The sequence below is a fragment of the Hypanus sabinus genome, chromosome 7 (genome assembly GCF_030144855.1).
Source record: "Hypanus sabinus isolate sHypSab1 chromosome 7, sHypSab1.hap1, whole genome shotgun sequence".
Classification (NCBI taxonomy): domain Eukaryota; kingdom Metazoa; phylum Chordata; class Chondrichthyes; order Myliobatiformes; family Dasyatidae; genus Hypanus; species Hypanus sabinus.
Genome location: NC_082712.1, coordinates 92,966,352 through 92,986,338, shown reverse-complemented (window position 1 = coordinate 92,986,338; position 19,987 = coordinate 92,966,352). Strand labels below are relative to the sequence as shown.

General features: G+C 42.2%; 2 protein-coding genes across 4 annotated transcripts in view; one reads left to right on the top strand and one right to left on the bottom strand.

The window, feature by feature from the left end:
- Positions 1 to 3,779, top strand: part of mblac1 (metallo-beta-lactamase domain containing 1) — a 15,480-nt gene extending 11,701 nt beyond the window's left edge. For 2 of the 3 annotated variants that reach the window (XR_009513220.1, XM_059975214.1), the window contains one exon: positions 899 to 1,226. The gene's annotated coding sequence lies outside the window, so the exon portion shown is untranslated. Of the gene's footprint in view, positions 1 to 898; positions 1,227 to 3,640 lie in introns of those variants that run through there. The other variant, XM_059975216.1, reaches the window with a different exon arrangement.
- cnpy4 (canopy FGF signaling regulator 4) overlaps positions 1 to 19,987 on the bottom strand; it is a 21,669-nt gene extending 1,682 nt beyond the window's left edge. Inside the window, exons 1-5 of the mRNA XM_059975217.1 lie at positions 19,786 to 19,987; positions 13,863 to 13,989; positions 6,134 to 6,230; positions 5,444 to 5,566; positions 3,736 to 3,853 (exon numbers count right to left, since the gene is read on the bottom strand). Coding sequence (XP_059831200.1) covers positions 3,736 to 3,853; positions 5,444 to 5,566; positions 6,134 to 6,230; positions 13,863 to 13,989; positions 19,786 to 19,876 — 556 coding nt within the window. The 5' untranslated portion in view covers positions 19,877 to 19,987. The remainder of the gene's footprint in view (positions 1 to 3,735; positions 3,854 to 5,443; positions 5,567 to 6,133; positions 6,231 to 13,862; positions 13,990 to 19,785) is intronic.

Sequence of the window (19,987 nt, the reverse complement as noted above, 5' to 3'; positions counted from 1 at the left end):
CCAGGGTGTTTCACTCCCTGAGAGGTTGAATGTCTTCTCCGCCTGGTCTGATGCACAGAACAAAATGCTGGCAAGGAAGGCCCCTCCCCTCCCCAGAGGAGCAGACACTGATGGCTGAAGCTGAGGTGAGGAAGAGCCTGGTCAGAGTCAACCTGCTGATCCCAATAGTATACCAGCTTGGGTCCTGAAAGACTACACAGCCCAGCTGACAGATATATTTAACTTCCCTCTGGAACAATCCATTGTCCCCTCAGTTTTCAATGCTGCAACCATCATTCCAGTGCTAAAGAAGGCGATGGTATCTTGCCTAAACAACTATCGTGCAGCACGATTTAACATCAACCATTATGAAATGCTTTGAGTAGCTGGTCATGAAGCACATTAAAGCCTTTCTCCCAGCTACATTGGATCCTTTCCAGTTTGCTTATCGCTCAGATTGATCCACTGATATTGCAATAGGCTTTGCCTTCCATTTCAGTTCAGTGTTCAACACCATCGTACCCCAGAAGCTGGTGGGGAAACTGTCCTCACTGGGTCTCAACACCTTCCTCTGCAATTAGATACTTTTTAAACAGTAAGGCCAGTCAGTCCACGTGGGCATCAACGTCTCTAGTCCCATTACACTGAGCACTGACGCTCCACTAGACTTCTGAACTCCCAACTGCATCGTATTGGAAGTGTCGCTGATTAATCTATTTAGTATCTTACCATATTTAATATTAATGAACTTTAGTTTGTTATTTATGTTTGATTCATCTGTAGATTTTATTCTTGCCTTCATAAGTTATTGTATGTTATGTGTCTTACACCCTGCTCCAAAGAAATGTTGTCTTGTTTCTATATACATTAAATACATGTATATTAATTGACAATAAACTTGTCTTGACTTGACTTAAAGAATCGAGGAGCCAGATGGATTAAAGTGCCAGGGTGTTGGGACCAGAGGCAAGAGCCAGTTCTGGGCTCTGTAACATTTTACTCCGCTATGTGATAAACTGAGGCTACGGCTGCAGGCCTGCTCCATGTTTCACGTCTGAGGACTCACTTTCGTTCTAAATGTTATTTACTTTTATTGTTTGTACGATTTGTTTTTCTTCCCCCTTTATCTCTGCACATTGGGTGTTTGTTAGTCTTTTTTTTAAATGGGTTCTTGTGTTTCTTGTTTTGTGGTTGCCTGTAAGGAGACAAATCTTATGCTTTAATAATAAATGTACTTTTGACTTTGATCAGTGCATGCCATATGCCAACATTTTTTGCGTTTACCATTTTGTGCACGTGTGCCATAGTTTGCCACTCCTGTGAATCTAGAGATTAAAGTTTAGTTTATTATTAATTTTATGTTCAGCATGTCTTGCCATTTGAGAAGGTGAGGGCAAGCTGCCTTCAATATTTCTGGTGGGTTCAAGGATTTAGACCTGACAACGATGAAGGACTGATTAGATATTTCCAAATCAGTGGTGTGTGACAGAGAGCAAGCTTGCTGATGTTGTCTCCAACTTGTTAGAGAGCCCAGACCAGCACTAACCTGAACTCTACCATAGAGAACTACAGAAATAAACACGGATTGCGAGAAGGAATCACAGCAGCTGCAGAGGGAAATACAGCAAGTATTTAGTCAATTTTCAATAACAGATCCTATATATTTCAGATTTCCAACATGGGGTGTATTTTACTTCTGTGTTTCTATTTACTTTTTTATCATGGTTAGAACATGCACAGGAACAGGCCCTTCAGCCCACAATGTCTGTGCAACCATGATCCCAATCCAAATTAAACTGCAAAGGAAATTTTACCGTCAGGTAATATGTCACCATATACAACCCTGACATTTGTTTTTATTTATCACTTACTGAGATACAGCACCGAGTAGGACCTTCAAACACCGCTTAGCAAACCCCAATTTGATTCTATCCTAATCAATTCAGTTCCAGTTTATTGTCATTTAGAAACCACAAATGCAATGCAGTTAAAAAATGAGACAATGTTCCTCCAGAATGATATCACAAAAGCATATGACAAAACAGACTACACCAGAAAATCCACATAACGTTTGGCAATCCCCAAATCCAGAGTCCGGAGACGCTGCTGCGTATTAATATCGGCGCTACTGTCTTAGCACGTTTCTCAGAAAAGAGCTCCAAACTCAACAGACAAAACAAGACTACCCAGACACACCAAGTCAGGAGACTCTCAACAAACCAAAAACTAAAGCTACAAGACCTACACAAAACCACATAGTTACATATAGTTATAGTTAACATATAGTTACAACAGTGCAGACAATACCATAATTGATAAAAAAAACAGACCATGGGCACAGTAAAAATAGTCCAAAGATGTTAAAAGACTATAAGTTCGAAAGAAACCACCACACAGTTTCCACAAGTCCTCAGGGTCCCGATAAACTCATCATCCCACACAGGTGACAGAAGGGAATACCCCTGCTATGGACTTCCAAGGCAAGCCTCGCAGACGCAGCACACAATGAAAGTGCCCCGACCGCAGTGGACTCCGAGTCTGTTGAACCTCCGAGCCTCCGACCGTCCCCTCTGAGCACCATACTCTGCCGAGCGCACTACAACACATGGGACAATTTACAATGACCAATTAACCTACCAACCAGTACGTTCTTGGACTGTGGGATGAAACCCACATGGTCACAGGGAGAAGGTATAAACTCCTTACAGGCATTGGCAGTTTTCCTGTGGGCATACTCAGCAAACCTATAAAATAGCAACTATAACAGGATCAATGAAGGATCAGCTAGAGTTCAGAAAGCAACAAACTGCAAAGACAAACATAAATAAATAGAAATAAATACTGAGAAGCTTAAGAGTCCTGAAAGTGAGATCATTGGTTGTAGGACATCAATAGAACATCGTTATCCCTTTTGTTCACAAGAGCATTATGGTTGAGGAGTAGTAACTGTACTTGAACCTGGCGGTGCAAATCCTGAGGCAATATATACATACTTTGAAACCAATAAATGTACTTTGGCTTTGATTATTATTGCCACATGCACTGAGGCAATAAATTTACTTTGTACCTTCCATGGGAAGAGCAGCAGCTAATATTTCAGGTGACAATAGCAAACCAATACTAAATTAAAGCAGCATAGGAACAGGCCCTTCAGCCCATCAAGTCTGCAGAGACAATCATATAGTCAATTACATGCTAAGCCCTCCCTACTATCAGTAGTATCTACAGGAGGCGGTGCCTCAAGAAGGGAACATCTAACAAGCTGTTTCTCGTCACTCAGGTGCAGCCCAACTTGCTGAGTATCTGCAGAATTTCACGTTTAGATTTCCACCACCTGCCATGTTTCCTTAACAGATGAGCATTCCTGAAATAAAGGAATGGTGATCCTCATGCGATGGTGATTGTAGGGTCCACGCATGTTTCCTGTCTGCATTATAACTGCACTGTGCATGTATTATGGGAACGAGTCACATAAGCAAAAGTGTGGTACAAATCAAAGGGTTTAGTTACATATTTGTGCTTTGTTCTGGGTGGTTAGAGTTGTAGAACGTCAGGTGTTACTGATCGCTTAACTTTGCTTAACTATGTTTAATATTGCTAGTTCTAGGTTCATAATGTATATTGCTAGAGAGGATTGACAACATTTCTTCCACTTTTTAAGAACATTACTGGATTGATCGGAGGCCACGCCATTCCAGATAACTACCCGTGTGGTTGGCAGCAGTTGCTGCTACAGTCATTATGCAGCACACTGACCTCGATCATCGCTTGTCAGCACGTGCGTCACACAGAGGAACTTCTCCAGCTCTAGGTCCTGATGGTGGAAGTACCAGTCTTCCACAACGTCCTCGTACCGTTCCAACATGTTCTCACACTGAAAGGAGCAGGATGGCATCAGGTGAATCAGGAAAGCATACGGATTAACAGTAAACACACAAGATGCTGGAGGAACTCAACAAGTCATGGGAATGAATAAATACTTGACATTTCGGGCCAAGACACTTCTTCAGGACTGATATTTAAAGGAAGATACTTAAGGACTGATAATTAAACACCTAACTAAATTAATCTTCATGTCTACACAATATTCACAGCCCTCCACTCTCTGCACATTCACATGCTTAACTAATGATAGAGGTGTTCAAGAGTTCGTTATATGCCCCCTTCACCACCCTGGCAGTGCTTTCCCCTTTAAACCTACCCCCTCATAACTTGCACGCCCTGTGTTATCAGACACTTCAACCTTAGGATAAAATAAGATACTGACTGTCTAGCCTCAATGTCTCTTGCAATTCTATTAGCCTCCATCAGGTCTCCCCTCAGCCTCCACCACTCCAGAGGAATCAACCCAAGTTTGTGCTGCCTCTCCAAAGCCTCCACATCCTTCCTATAAGACCATTGAATGTTATATTTCAGAGGAGGTGAGCCAAAACGTTTCCAGTGGCTGAGTTTCGATAGCAGAGGGTCAGAGATTGGGATAGTTGGGAAATGAACCAGTGATGACGTGGGAGAAATCTCTTTGTGGTAATAATTCAGAATATTTTGTCTTATAGGTTGGTATAAGTAAATTCAACAGGTGTTTTCACAAAAGAATTGGACATGAACAGTGAGCAGAGAGAAAAAAATTTACAGGAATATGGGGAAAGGAAGATTATAGTTATTTTTTCAAAGAGCTGTCACAGACCTGAAGGGCCAAATAGCCTCCACTTTATTCTGTTAACGTCAATCCAGTTAGGATTGGCTTCAGCACCATCTGGAGTACAACTGGCCAAGATAATCCACTCCTGACTGGATTCTCAGTTTCTCCGTTTTGGAGAATGTAGGTGTGTAGTCAGAGGAGAGGGATGCTGCCTGTAGTAATCAAATAGTAACACCACTTATTGCAAGTGGCTGTTTGGGTGTATTCTGCTGTTATGCAATCCAGCAAATATAAATTTCAACAGCAACCAGTCTTCAGATCTGAAAGTCGATTGTAGATTGAGTTTAAAATGCAGCTCAGAACAATGGTGTTCTTGGAGCTGCAGAATGCAGTTGCTTGCAAACGAGGAAACACTCATTAACCCGAGATATCTGCATATATATGCATGAACACAGCTCAGAGAAGGGCGACAGGCACTCATTTTGGGTGCCTGAAGTACGGGTGTGAAGATCTACGCATTTGAAAACTACATGTAATTCAAAGGAAGCAATGTAGATACATTTCAACTATACAATTGTCCTATTGTTACCATTGATCTTTAGCATATGATATGTCATATAATATTGGGTCAGGGAGCCTCTTCTGAAAGTGTCTCCGGTATGATGCCTGCTTGTGTGCTGAGTAAGGAGTTCAATATCACCAGCTTCAGTGTGTCCTGGTGACTTTGTTCACAGCCACAACCTGATCAGCTGTGAAGACAGATCACCTACATGTAGACTGTCAGCACTTTCAGGAAGTGTGATTAACCACCAGTCCACTTTTTACCTGTTTTTTCATGTCTGTGACCTCAGCCGAGGGCTCATCCCACATCTCGAACGGGATCCCCAGTTCTACCTTGACTCCTTTGTTGACCAGATTCTTCAGGGTCATCATGGTCTCACTGGTACCCTGCAAACAGTAGCATGAGGTGTCAGGAGCACACTGCAGTCGACGGCTTTCCAACCACACCGACAGCTACTGCACTCCGACACATGCACACACGAACAGCAGTACACACACATTTACAAACTACACAAAGTCCACCCACACAGGTGAACAATCACACCAAGTACCAACACACACACACTAATATACCCACACAATCTTCACTTAGTATAAATTTGAATGTGTGTGAATCTCATGAATGCATGGAATATATTAGTACAAGTTACAGCACAGTATAAATAGCAAAACCACACGCACACACAAACTGATGCAAGTGTTGCATGCACACTCAGTGCTTCAGGAACAGCTTCTTCCCCTCCGTCCTCAGATTTCTGAATGGACAATTAACCCATGTACACTACTTCACTATGTTTTTCTTTATTTTGCCCTCTTTTTGCACTGCTTATTTAATTCAATATATATTTCTTATTTTAATTTAGTTTTTTATCAATATGTACTGTCACCAAACAACAAATTGCCTGTGACACTAAACGCGATTCGATTCTGTCACTGCTACACTCTTGCCAGTACCTTTGCATATCTCAGGCTGCCCGGTCGCTCAGCGTGAACGTTGTACTGCAGGATCCTCTCACAGATATTGTCCATTGCCTCTGCCAGCCGTGTCTCCCTGTTGTGTGTGTGTGGGGGAGGGGGGGGGGAAAGAAAGGTGAGGTTGGGGAGTTTCGGAAGGGCAAATGAGTGAGATTAGGATGGAGAGAGAGAGAGAGCAAGCCAGTGAGATTACCAGAAAGAGAAGGATATATTAGGGGTAAGTCAGCAAGATAAGGAGATGGGGTACAGAGACAGGGAGGCAGTCTGTGAGTACTCTGTAAACACCCCTTTATTTTTCCATCTTTTTATTATTATTAATAACAAAATAAAATTAGTACATAGATAATGGGATTACAAACTTACATATTTCAACTAACTATAAAAGAATACAAAAACAATTACAGTATAAATGAGTATTCCCACATCATAAATGATACAATATACAAATAAACAAGGCAAACCTAGGTGTATCATAATATAGAATTAAAAAAAAGAAAAAAGAAAAAGGAAAAAAAATTATTATGCAAAAAAACTAATCTAAAAATCTAATAACTAATAGAGGAAAAGAAACAAAAAAAAGAAAAAAAAAGAAATAAAAAAGAGAAAAGGGCTGTTTATAATATCTCACAAAAATACAAAATCATCAGAGTCGTCAACTCCGATCCTCTCGACATATATGAAATCAAAACTGGAAAATCAAATGGGCTTGGAACAGGGTCATATTACATCATATGAAAATATTGAATAAATGGTCTCCATATCTTTTCAAATTTAGTAGAAGTGTCAAATACACCACTTCAAATTCAAATATAACATAGTTTGAGAAAACCAATGAAATACAGTAGAAGGATTAATTTCCTTCCAATTCAACAAAATAGATCTTCTAGCCATTAGTGTAAGAAATGCAATCATTCGACATGTGGAACAAGATAAATGAAGTGAGTCCATCATTGGTAAACCAAAGATTGCGGTAATAGGATGGGGTTGTAAATCAATGTTCAATACCACAGAGATAATATCAAAAATATCTTTCCAATATTTTTTCAAAAGCGGACACGACCAGAACATATGAGTTAAAGACGCTATTTCAGATTGACATCTATCACAAATAGGATTTATACAGGAATAAAAATGAGCCAATTTATCCTTGGACATATGAGCCCTATGTACGACCTTAAACTGTATTAGTGAATGTTTGGCACATATAGATGATGTTTAAACTAATTGAAGAACTTTATCCCAATTCTCAACAAGAATAATAAGGTTAAGCTCTCTTTCCCAATCATTTTTTGTCTTCTAAAGGGGCTCTGAACGTATCTTCATAATTATATAAAGTTTTGATATAAGCCCTTTCTGAAAAGGGTTTAATTCAAACAAATTCTCCAAAATGCCTGAAGACACAAAATTTGGAAAAGTAGGAAGTACAGTATTTAAAAAATTCCTAATCTGTAAATATTTTTTAAAAAATGAAATCCAGGCAAATTATATTTATTAGATAATTGCTCAAAAGACATAAAACAATTATCCAAAAATAAATCAGAAAATCGTAGTAATCCTTTAGTCTTCCAAGCTGAATAAGCTTAGTCTATAATTGAAGGGTGGAAAAAACAATTGGATACAATAGGAATATTTAAAGCAAACTGAGTCAACCCAAAAAATTTCTGAAATTGAAACCATATACATAAAGTATGTTTAACTATCGGGTTGTCAATTCGTTTCGGCAATTTAGAAAGAGCAAAGGGAAGAGATGTCACTAAAATAGAACCCAATGCAAATCCTGGTACCGATTTAATTTCCAGGTTCACCCAATGAGGGCTAAAAGATCCATCCCAATCTTTCAACCAACATATCATACATCTGATATTAACTGCCCAATAATAAAATCTAAAATTAGGCAATGCTAATCCACCTTCCTTCTTTGCCTTCTGTAAGTATATTTTACCTAACCTGGGATTTTTATTCTGCCATATATATGAGGAAATTTTTGAATCAACATTAGTAAAAAAAGATTTCAAAATAAAAATTGGTACCGCTTGAAAAATATATAAGAACTTGGGTAAAATAACCATCTTAATAGTGTTAATCCGACCTATCAGAGATAAAGATAATGGTGACCACTTAGTAAACAAGCATTTAATCTGATCAATTAAGGGTACAAAATTAACCTTAAATAAGTCTTTATGGTTTTTTGTGATTTTAATCCCTAAGTAAATAAAAAAGTCATTAACTAATTTAAAAGGTAAGTTTCCATAAATTGGGACCTATCTATTTAAAGGAAACAATTCGCTCTTATTAAGATTTAATTTATACCCAGAAAAATCACTAAATTGAGCCAACAATGATAAAACTACAGGAATGGATTTCTCAGGATTGGAAATAAATAATAATAAATCATCTGCATACAAAGATAACTTATGAGTATCTGTCCCACGATTAATACCAAGAATATCCTGTGATTCTCTGATAGCAATTGCCAAGGGTTCTAAAGCAATATCAGATAATAGTGGACTAAGAGGACAACCTTGTCTAGTGCCCCGAAATAAACAAAAAAAGGGAGATCTTTGATTGTTAGTAAACACTGAGGCTACTGGGGTATGATATATCTGTTTAATCCAGGAAATGAAAGTCGGACTAAAATTAAACTTCTCCCAACACATTAAATAAGTATAGCCATTCAACTCTGTCAAATGCTTTCTCCGCATCTAATGAAATAACACATTCTGAAATGTTATGTGAAGGAGTATACACAATATTCAATAACCTCTTGACATTGAAAAAAGAATAGCAATTTTTAATAAAACCGGTTTGATCTTCCGAGATAATTTGGGGTAATACTTTCTCCAACCTGGATGCAAGTAACTTGGAAAAAATCTTGGAATCTACATTCAATAAGGATATTGGTCTATAGGATGCACAGTCAGTAGGGTCTTTATCTTTCTTCAATATTAAATAAATGGAAGCTCTATAAAAAGATTGTGGCAAATTGCCCAATCTAATTGCTTCTTCAAAAACCTTGTATAATCAAGGAGAAAGAGTAGCAGAAAAACATCTGAAAAATTTTGCTGTATACCCATCCGGACCAGGTGCTTTCCCAGAATTCATGGAGTTTGAAATAACCCCTTTGATTTCTGCATCCGTCATAGGAGTTTCCAATATTGAAAGATCATCTGGTGATAATTTTGGGAAATTCAATTTCCCAAGAAAATCACACATGGTGCCACAACCCTGAGGGAATTCAGAATGATACAGGGAGGTATAAAAATCTTGAAATGATTTATTTATCTCATCATGGTTAACTGTCAGATCCCCATTTTGCTGACGGATCTTAGTAATTTGACGTTTAACCAAAGCATTCTTCAATTGACTAGCTAGCAGTTTACCCGATTTATCACTATGTATATAAAAATCAGATCTGGATTTCATTAGTTGATTTTCAATCGAAAATGTAAGTAATAAACTATGTTCTGTTTGAAGTTCAACCCTTTGCTTATAAAGCTCCTTACTAGGAGTAATCAAATATTTCTTGTCAATCTCTTTAATTTTATCAACCAATAAAAGAGCTTCCTTCTTTATGCGTTTTCTCAGACCAACAGAGTAAGAGATAATCTGTCCACATATATATGCTTTAAAAGTATCCCAAAGTGTTCCGTAAGAAATATCTTCCGTGGAATTGGTTGAAAAGAAGAAATCGATCTGTTCATTCATAAATTTAATAAAGTCCGGATCTTGAAATAAGGTAGAATCAAATCGCCATTGTCTAGCATTAGGAACTGTATCCGTAAATTTAATAGAAAGTTTTAATGGAGCATGGTCAGAAATAGCTATAATATCATAATAACAACCATTTACCGAAGGAATCAAACAAGAGTCAATTTAAAAAAAAATCAATTCTCGAATAAGAATGATAAACATGTGAGAAAAAAGAAAACTCTTTGTCCTTAGGATGCCGAAATCTCCAAATATCAAAAACTCCATTATCAGTCAAGAAAGAGTTAATACAAGTGGCTGACTTATTGGGTAAAGTCTGAGTAGATATAGATTTGTCCATCAGAGGATTTAAACAACAATTAAAATCACCACCCTGTAGTGGTGTGCTACATGCAGCGCTAAAATTACGACACGGAGTCGGTAACTGCAGTCAAAGGAAAAACTTTATTCGAAATCCTCAGCCTCACTTTTAAGCCTCCCTCAACCTGCCCCCCGTGGCGCAGAGGCTCCAAAGCTCTGTGCTCGCAAACCCCCGTAGGCTATCTAATTGTGAGCCAGTTCGGATGTGCCAGGAAATGGGTCGCCACAACCCATTATTAACTTATATTCTTTTAGATTAGGTAGAGAAGTAAATAAGGACTTAAAAAAAATCAGGACAATCCACATTTGGAGCATAAACATTAACCATAAGCAACCTTTTTATTAAAAAGTAAGCCCGTAATTAACAAAAATCTAACATTTGGATCCGAAAAGATATCATGTTGAACAAATGCAATAGAGGAGTCAATAAAAATTGAAACTTCCTTTACTTTAGCATTCGAATTCGAATGGTACTGTTGACCCCGCCAAAACCTAAAAAAGCAATAGTTGTCCTCCTTCCTCACATGAGTTTCTTGTACAAAAATAACATGACCATTAAGTCTTTTGAATACTTTGAAAATCTTCTTTCGTTTAATCGGATGGTTTAAACCATTAGTATTCCAAGAAACAAAATTAATGGTCTGAGCCATATTTCTAAAATCAACCCTTTGGTATAAAAAGGGTTAACCAAATTATAAACTCATGCACCCAGAAGAGGAACAAAAATAAAGAACGGACCCAGAAGTGACGACATCGCAGACATATTTGTAGTTCAAAATCAGCCTAAATGAAAAAACTAAAAAAAACTGGTAAAAGAAATATAGAATTAGAAAAAAGACCACCCACCTCCCACCCAAGAAGAGAGAGAAAAAAAACCACAGCCAAAAATAGGCTGGGAAAAGGGAAAGATGAAACTAACTCTACCCCCATATCAGCGGAAGACCACTCCGTATATAAAGGATATATTAAAAAAATCCACCCAAACTCTAAAAAAATTATAATCACTATACTAAAACCAAACTTCTTAATATAATTGGTAGTAAAAAAAATAAAGAGAATATAATCACTAGAAACTTATAAATCGGGTTAAAACCCAAACAAACCAAAAAATATTTAAACTGTGATAAGCGATGCATTATAGGAAGAAGATGAAAAAAAAGCACCATCCTAAAAAAAACACCAAAAATGTTTAAAGAAAACTGCCATCTTAGTAAAAAAAAATTCACCTTCGAAGGAATAATAATAGCCAGCTATATAGTATAATAGTTAAAGTAAGTAAAACAAAAAGATTAATATGTCGAAAGAAAACTTTAACTAGAGTATAAAGTATAGAGTAAACCTACACCAATAGTCAGAAACAAAATCTGGTTTTGGGAATCAAAAACCATCTTACATGATCAAAATCACTCATTTATTAGACATGAGTGTCCGTAGCAATAGGGAAGTTCTCCTTCATAAAGCTTCTCGCATCAGAAGTAGAAGTGAAAACCTGTCGTGGAGCATTCGGCGGCGAGATTCTGAGCTTCGCAGGGTATAAGAGCGCAGGTTTTAGATTTTTCTCATAACATTCAGACATCAGCGGTTTAAAAAGAAGCCTTGCCTTCATTACTACAGGGCTAAAATCTTCTACTAAACGAAAATTGTGATCCTGAAATTTGACCATTCCTACACGCCGAGCCACACGAATAGGTTGCTCTTTAACATGTACGTAATGAAATCGGACAATTACAACCGAGGGTTTAGCTGAAGCACTCGGTGATCGACACATAATTCTATGAGCGCGATCGAGTAACAGAGAACTATCTGGAAATACAGACGGGAACGCATCCTTCAAAAGTTGAGCAAAGTACTTCATGGGGTCGCCTTGTTCAATACCTTCCGGAAGACCAAGTATACGTAAGTTCTGTCTTCTGGACCGATTCTCAAAGTTGACATTCGTGGCTTTAAGTGTTTCCATCTGTTTAATGGTCGAAAGTAAGTCCTGTTGCAATTTTTCAATTATCAAATCTCGTTTCCAAGCATCTTCTTGCAGAGATGCGATAAGAACTTGCTGCTGGTTAATTACTGAATCCGTCTTATCCATATAATCTTGAAAAGCCTTTATATCTTGTTTAAAAATTTGTCGTTGTTCTTCAAATATTTGATCTAAAACCTCCAAAAACAATTCATAAGCTAATTCAGTGCGCTGTGGATGAACTTGCTTCTTTCCATTACCATTCGGGTTCCGCCCAGGTTCTCATCCTTTAGATCTAAGAGCCATTTCTGAGTACATATCTTCAAAAATTCACAATAAACTCTTAACAATAAGTCCAAGAAAATAGCAAGAATCTTTTGGTGTAGGTAAAAATAAGTTGAATAAGGGTGATCAAAGATTTAAAAAAAAGTAAAGGTTATGGAGTGAATCTAAAACAGTAGTACTCACTCCATGAGCGTCTCCTGCTGACCTCTGTAAACACCCCTTGGTGAGTTACTGGCCATGCATTGGGAAACAGTAAATAGAAAAAAAGATGCAATCATTTAACAGTAACGTAATGACCAGATGCTATGTGCCTTTTCTCCATGGAAAGCTAAGGAGAGCTGGCCATGCTCTGTAGGAAAACAAGTGGCCACAAGACATAACCAGTGCTGACCAACAGTTTCACATAATTCTGGGGTTGTAATGATTATAACAGCCTCACGTCAACACCACGTGCTCTTACACGCACTCCTGTTTTATGCCTCATTGCCCACAATACCAGTGACTGGGTTCAATTCCCACTGCTGCCTATAAGGAGTTTGTACCTTCTCCCCATGATCACGTGGGTTTCCTCCAGGTGCTCCGGTTTCCTCCCACAGTCCAAAGACGTACTGAATGGTAGGTTAATTGGTCCTGTGATTAGGCTGGGATTAAATCGGGGGATTACTGGGTGACGTGTCTCAAACTGCCGGACGGGCCTATTCCGTGCTGTGTCTCAGTAATTAAATGAAATTTTACTCTGCCCCCCACATAGAATAATACAGCATGGAAACAGACACTTTGGCCCAACTGGTCTGTGCCAGTTGGCCACATTTGGCACATAACCCTCCAGACTCCCCCCCCCCATGTACCTATCCAAATGCCTCTGAAATGTTGTAGTTGTATCCACATCGATCACCCTCTCTGGCAGCTCATTTCAAAGACTTACTATCCTTTGTGTAAAGACATTATTTGTCACTTTTCACCCCCCCATCTCACTCGTCTGCTACCAGCCTCCCCTGACCTCCCCACCTCTCCTGACCTCTGTGCCTCACCCTCTCACCCCAATGGCGTCTTTTAAATCTCTCCCCTCTAATCTTATACTGGTACCCTATAGTTTTGTACTCTCCATTGCTAGGAATAAAACTATAACTGTCTGTCTACATTCAGCCTCATTCTCCGGTGCTCCAGCGAATACAGATCTTATGTGACCGTACTCCCCCTGCAGTCTAGGCGGCATCCTCATATCTCTCTCTCTGCCCTCCCCAGCTTGGCAATGCCTCTCCTATAAAAGGTGACCAAAATGGTACACAATAATCAAAAGTATGACCTGTCTCCATTCCTGAGCTCATTGGAAACTCTTTTGGCCTAAAGTTGAAAGGGGAACATTGAACAACAGCAAAGCTCTGCAATAAGGGCACTCACGAGGTGTTATACTTGATCTTCCTCTTCCTCTTCCCGTTATCCAGCACCTCTCCAAGCTCCAGCACTTCCTTGGAGCGCCTGGTCTTGTCCAGTGCGGACTGCAGCTCCACTGTCAGGAACTTGCACACTTCATATGGGGGGGAAGGAAATGGCAGTTAGGAGAGGTTTACACCCAGTGGCCATTTTATTAGCTACATCTGCTCATTAATGTAAATATCTAATCAGCCGATCATGTGGCAGCAACTCGATGCATAAAAGCATTCAGACATGGTCAAGAGGTTCAGTTGTTGTTCAGACCAAACATCAGAATGGAGAAGGTGTGTGATCTAAGTGACTTTGACCATTGAATGATTGTTGGTGTCAGACGAGGTGGTTTGCACATCTCAGAAACTGCTGATCACCTGGGATTTTCACCAACAACAGCCTCTAGAATTTACAGGAATAGTGCAAATAAAATCCAGTGAGCAGCAGTGCCTTGTTAATGAGAGAGGTCAAAGGAGGATGGGCAAACTAGTTCAAGCTGACAGGAAGGTGACATAACTCAAATAACAATGCATTATAGCAATAGTGTGCAGAGGACACATGTTGAACCATGAAGTGGATGGGCCAAAGGAGCGAGAGAACATGAATATATACTCAGTGGCCACTTTATTAGGTACAGGAGGCAATAAATAAAGTATTTACTGAGTGTACGTGGGTACAACAGTGGTGTCCCAGTGAACTTCCATCTGCCTTTGGCTGACCAGCCACACAGCCAATCACGTGGCAGCAACACAATGCATGAGCATGCAGTCATGGTCAAGAGGTTCAGTCGTTCAAATCAAACATCAGAATGGGGAAGCAATGTCTTCTAAGTGACTTTGACTGTGGATTAATTGTTGGTGCCAGATGGGGAGATATGAGTATCTCAGAAGCTGCTGATTTCATGGCATTTTCACCCACAACAGTCTGTAGAGTTTAAAGAGAATGGTGCCAAAAACATCTAGTGAGCCATAGTTCTGTGAGAGTTCAGAGGAGAATGGTCACTCCAGTGCAAGTTGACAGGAAGGCAACAGTAACTAACATCCACACATCACAACAGCAGTGTGCAGAAGAGCATCTCTGAACGTACATGTTGAACCCGAAAGTGGATGGGCTGCAGCAGCAGCAGAAGACCACACTGGGTTTTAATCCCATACTTAATAAAGTGACCACTCAGTGTGTAGGTCCACTCCAAATTTCTACATTATTCCAATGATGCCCATTGGTGCTTCTGGGACACTACCTCACCTTTCAGAAACACATTAACTCCACAAGACTTTGGAGCAGAATTAGCCCATTCAGCCCAGTGAATCTGCTCCACCATGTTTTATTTTCCTCTAGTATTCATGCTATCAGATTGGCAGCTACCCAGACAGAACAAGGTGTTGCTTCTCCAACCTGCATTTGGCTGACTGTAGCAGTAGAGGAAGCCATGGACCGACATATCGGAATGGGTTGCCTGAGAAGCTGCTTGGATCTGTTCTAATTTGTCTTCCGGCATGACAGATACCATTACATCAGCTCTTCACTTAACCCTGGAATTCCAGGGCAGCAAAGATGCAGATATCAGAATGCTCTCTATTGACTACAGCTCAGCATTCCCCTCATCCCCTCAAAGCTAATCAATAGGCTCCAAGACCTTGGCCTCAATACCTCACTGTTCAATTGAATCCTAATTCCCTCACTTGCAGACCCCAGTCAGTTCGGATTGGCAACATCTCCTCCACCATCTCCATCAGCACAGGTGCACCACAAGGCTGTGTGCTTAGCCCCCTGCTCTACATTATGATTGTGTGGCTAAGCACAACTCCAACACCATATTTAAGTTTGCTGACGTCACCACTGTCATAAGCTGAATCAAACATCATGATGAATCAGCATATCAGAGGGAGATTGAAAATTTGGCCGAGTGGTGATATAACAACAAGCTCTGACCAAGGAGCTGATTATTGACTTCAGGTCCATGAGCCAGTCTCAGAGGTGAAGATGGTCACCAACTTTAAATTCCTGTGTGGTGGAGAGTATACTGACTGCCTGCAATACAGCCTGATGTGAAAACACAATTGCCTTGAATGGAAAATCCCACAAAAGGTAGTGGATACATCCCAGGTAAAGCCTTACCCACCATTAAGCACATCCACATGAAAAGCTGTTGTAGAAAAGCAGCTTCCATCATCAGGGACCCCCACCACCAAGGTATGCTCTATTCTTGTTGGAAGGAGGTACAGGAGTTTCTGGACTCATACCACCAGGGTTAGGAGCAGTTATTACTCCTCAACCATCAGGCTGTTGAACCAGAGGGGATAACTTCACTCAACTTCACAACCCAAGACTCACTTTCAAGGACTCTTCATCTCATGTTCTCAATATTTATTTATTATTTTCTTTTTTATATTTAGGTTGTTGTCTTTTGCACACTGGTTGGACGCCCAAGTAGGCACAGTCTTTTGTTAGTTCTATTATGGATTTATTGATAATGCCTGCAAGAAAACGGATCTCAGGGTTGTATATGGTGACATACATGCACTCTGATAATAAATCTACTTTCAACTTTGAGTTGAAATGGGTGACTACCAGGCAGTCCTGCCTGTTGTGGCAAGCACAGAGCAGAGGTGCTCAATTAAACAGTTCCCCCAGGCTGCTATATAGAGGAAGCCACTCTTGTTTCCTCACTCTTCCAGTTGTGATGAGAGCCTCTTGAACTGAAAAGCTGACTATATCGCTCCCCAATGATGCTGACTTTCCTGCTGGGAGCTCCCAGCAATTTTATTTTTGACAGATTGAGTCAGTGGAAAGATCAAAGTTCAAGGTAAATTTATTATCAGAGTACTATGTGGGACCATATACAACCCTGAGATTCATTTACTTGCAGATACACTCAATAAGTCCATAATAGAATCAAGAAGTAAATATTTCTGCAAGTAGGAGGTGAGGATAGCAACTCACTACTTTTAAAATGTACCCAAGAGAGAAATGTATTTTAAGAGTGGGGTGCAATCCAAGCAAGTGTGAGGTGTTGAACTTTGGGAGGTCAAGTGTAAGGACAAAGTATACAGTTAATGGAAGGACACGTAATACACACACTAGCATTTTGATAAGACTTCGCTGTTTTGTTAGGTTTGTAGGACAACAAGGGGAATTAGGGTCAAGGATGAGGGGTAATTAGATCAGAGACAGGAGCCAGAGTTTGGAGTACAGGTCGGACAGCTCCTCAGTTAAAGGTCAGTGATCCCACAGGTCAGGTTAGCAGGCAGTGAAGAGGTTAGTGAGTCCTGGGGAGTCATGAGGGCCAGTGATACAGTGTTACCCCTTCCAGGTCGCAAGGGTCAGATATCGTACCAGTCTGGAAGTTGAGGCCCAAAGGTTAAACCTGTGATTAGCACATCCAGGAGTTGATAGCCAGAGGTCAATAAAATCCAAAGGTGGATGCCCAATGTCTGTGAATCTGACAGTCCAGGGCCAAAGACTGAAGGCCCAGAGGTGGCTTGTCCTGGGGTTGGTAGTGAGGGAGAAATGGGCTTATTTTGCTGATGTTTGTTCAGCTGAACAATGTGGGCATGCTACGTTGCCACCAGAATGTGCGCCGATAACATCCTCGATCTGTGTTGGTCATTAAGCAAACCGCATTTTACTGATATACAATGTGATACATAAACCTGAATCTGAATCCATCAGCAAGGATGCCCTGTTACACGGAGACCCCCTCGAAGGCCTTGCTTGGCTGGATGGGGAACCCACCTCATCCAATACCCATCACCTTGGATAGCCTGCAAAAAGATACCCACTACCCTTCATGCTGTGGCTTGATTTACTCACTACAATGGACACTGAGAATTAGAATTAGATTATGATGTGAAACTTGTGGTTTTGCAGCAGCAGAGTCTGAAGGCCAAATACAAGTTAAATATAGATATATAATGCACTAAAATGAACAATGTGATTAGGGTTTGTAAACCTGACCATGGAAGGGAAGAAGCCAGTTCCCAAATTGTTGAGAATCTGGCTCCTACCCCACCTCCCTGATGGCAGTATTGAGGAGAGGAAATGTCCTGGGTGGTCAGCGTCCTTGGATGATAGATGCCACTTCTGGAGGTAATGCTTCTTGAAGAGGCTCTCGGTGGTGGGGAGGGTTGTGCCTGTGATGAGGCTGGCAGAGGCTACAACTCTCTGCAGCCTCTTGCAACCCTGGGCATTAGAGTCACTGTCACACTAACGCAATCAGTCGGAATGCTCTCCACAGTGTACGATCCATTGTCTTGGGGCCCATCCACACCTGGACCCCCTGTTGCATGGGGTTCCCAGAATTAAACCCCCCCCACTGCATGGGATATTCTCCCCACCTCCCCTAGACCCCTGTTACTTGGGGAATGCCACTTCCCCAGACCCTGTTTCATGAGGGACCCCAAATGCCTCGGGACCCCCTGCCTCCCCCAGACACCCTGCTTCAGGGGGAAACCCCCATCTCCCCCAGACCCCTGTTGAATGGGAACCCCACAATCCCCAAACTTCCTGCTGCATGAGGAACCCCACTACCCATGGACCCCCATGTTGAATTGGAACCCCACAATCCCCAAACCTCCTGCTCCATGGGTAACCCCACCGTCCTACATCCCCTGGCTCATGGGGTATCCCAAGTGCCCCCAGACCACTGCTACATGGGGGACCCCAACCACTGCCCCCAGACCCCCTACCACAAGGGGAACCCCAGTAACACCCAGATCCCCTGTGCAAGGGACCCCCACACCAATTGTCTCCATATCCCCTGCTGCATGGGCACCCCCAAACATCCTCCAGACCCTACATGGGGAGCCCCACTGCCTCAGACCCCATTTCATGAGGCACCCCAAATGCCTCCTGACCTCTTGCTGAATGGGACCCCCTCCACCTCCCTGGACCCCTTGCAGCATGGAGACTCCCACTGCCCCAGACCCCCTGCTGTATGGGGACCTTCCTACCTCCCTTAGACCCTCTGCTGCATGTGAACCCCCACTGCCCCCAGATCCCCTGCCTCATGGAACCCACCCCATTCCCCCAGACTTCCTGCTGCAGCGGGAGAGAACTCCACTGGTTCATGGGGCACCCCAAAAAACCCGTCCCCTTGTGCAAGGGTCCCCCCAATCATCCCCACTGCAAGGGCACCCCCACATCTCCCCAGAACCCCACTGCAAGGGGAGCCCCCACAACCATCCCCAGAGCCCCTGCAGTATGGGGACTCTCACTGCCCCAGACTCTGTTTCATGGAGGACCCCGACTGCCCCTAGACCCCCTGACGCATGGGACATCGCACCTCCCCCAGACCCACAACTGTGTGGTGAACCACCCCACCTCCCCCAGATGCCCTACTGCATGAGGACCCCCCCACTACCCCAGACCCTCTGTTTCATGGGGATTTCCCACTGTCCTCAGATCCCCCACACTGCATGTGACCTCCCCACTCCCCCAGACTCCTGGCTGCATGGGGGACTCCCATGGGCCTAAACCACCTGCCACAAGGGGACCCCCACCTCCCCCAGACCCCTGCTTAATGGAGACCCTCCCAACTCCCCCAGACCCTCTCATACGGGGACCCCCACTGCCCCCAGACTCCCTGCTGTATGGGCGCCCCCCTCCCATCTGCACAGACCAGATGCATGGGGACCCTCACAGCCCCGGATCCCCTGCTGCATGGGGAGCCCCACCGTTCCCAGAACCCCTCGCTGTATGGCTGCACCCACCACCACCCGAAGTGCCCGCTGCATGGGGGCTCCCACCATCTCTGGAGCCCGGTTGCTATGGGTAGCAATGCGCCATCTTGGATGCCCCCCGTTGCTAGGGGCAACTAACCATCACCGTGGCACCCCGAGACGGGCAGGTTACCCCACCTTCCTTTCGTTCTCAACCCCCTCTCCTCTTCCACACTCACCTTCGCACTTGGTCGGCAGCCTCTCGTCATCCTCGGCGGCGGCACCCGCGCCCATAACGGGCACCAGGACTAAGAGGATCACCCGCAGCATCGCAGCGTCCCGGCCACCGGCCAATTGGCGCTCACTCGCGGCCTGCAGCCAATAGGCGTCAGTCTCCGACCAGCAACCAATAAACGCCGACCTCGCGCCAACGTGTCTGAA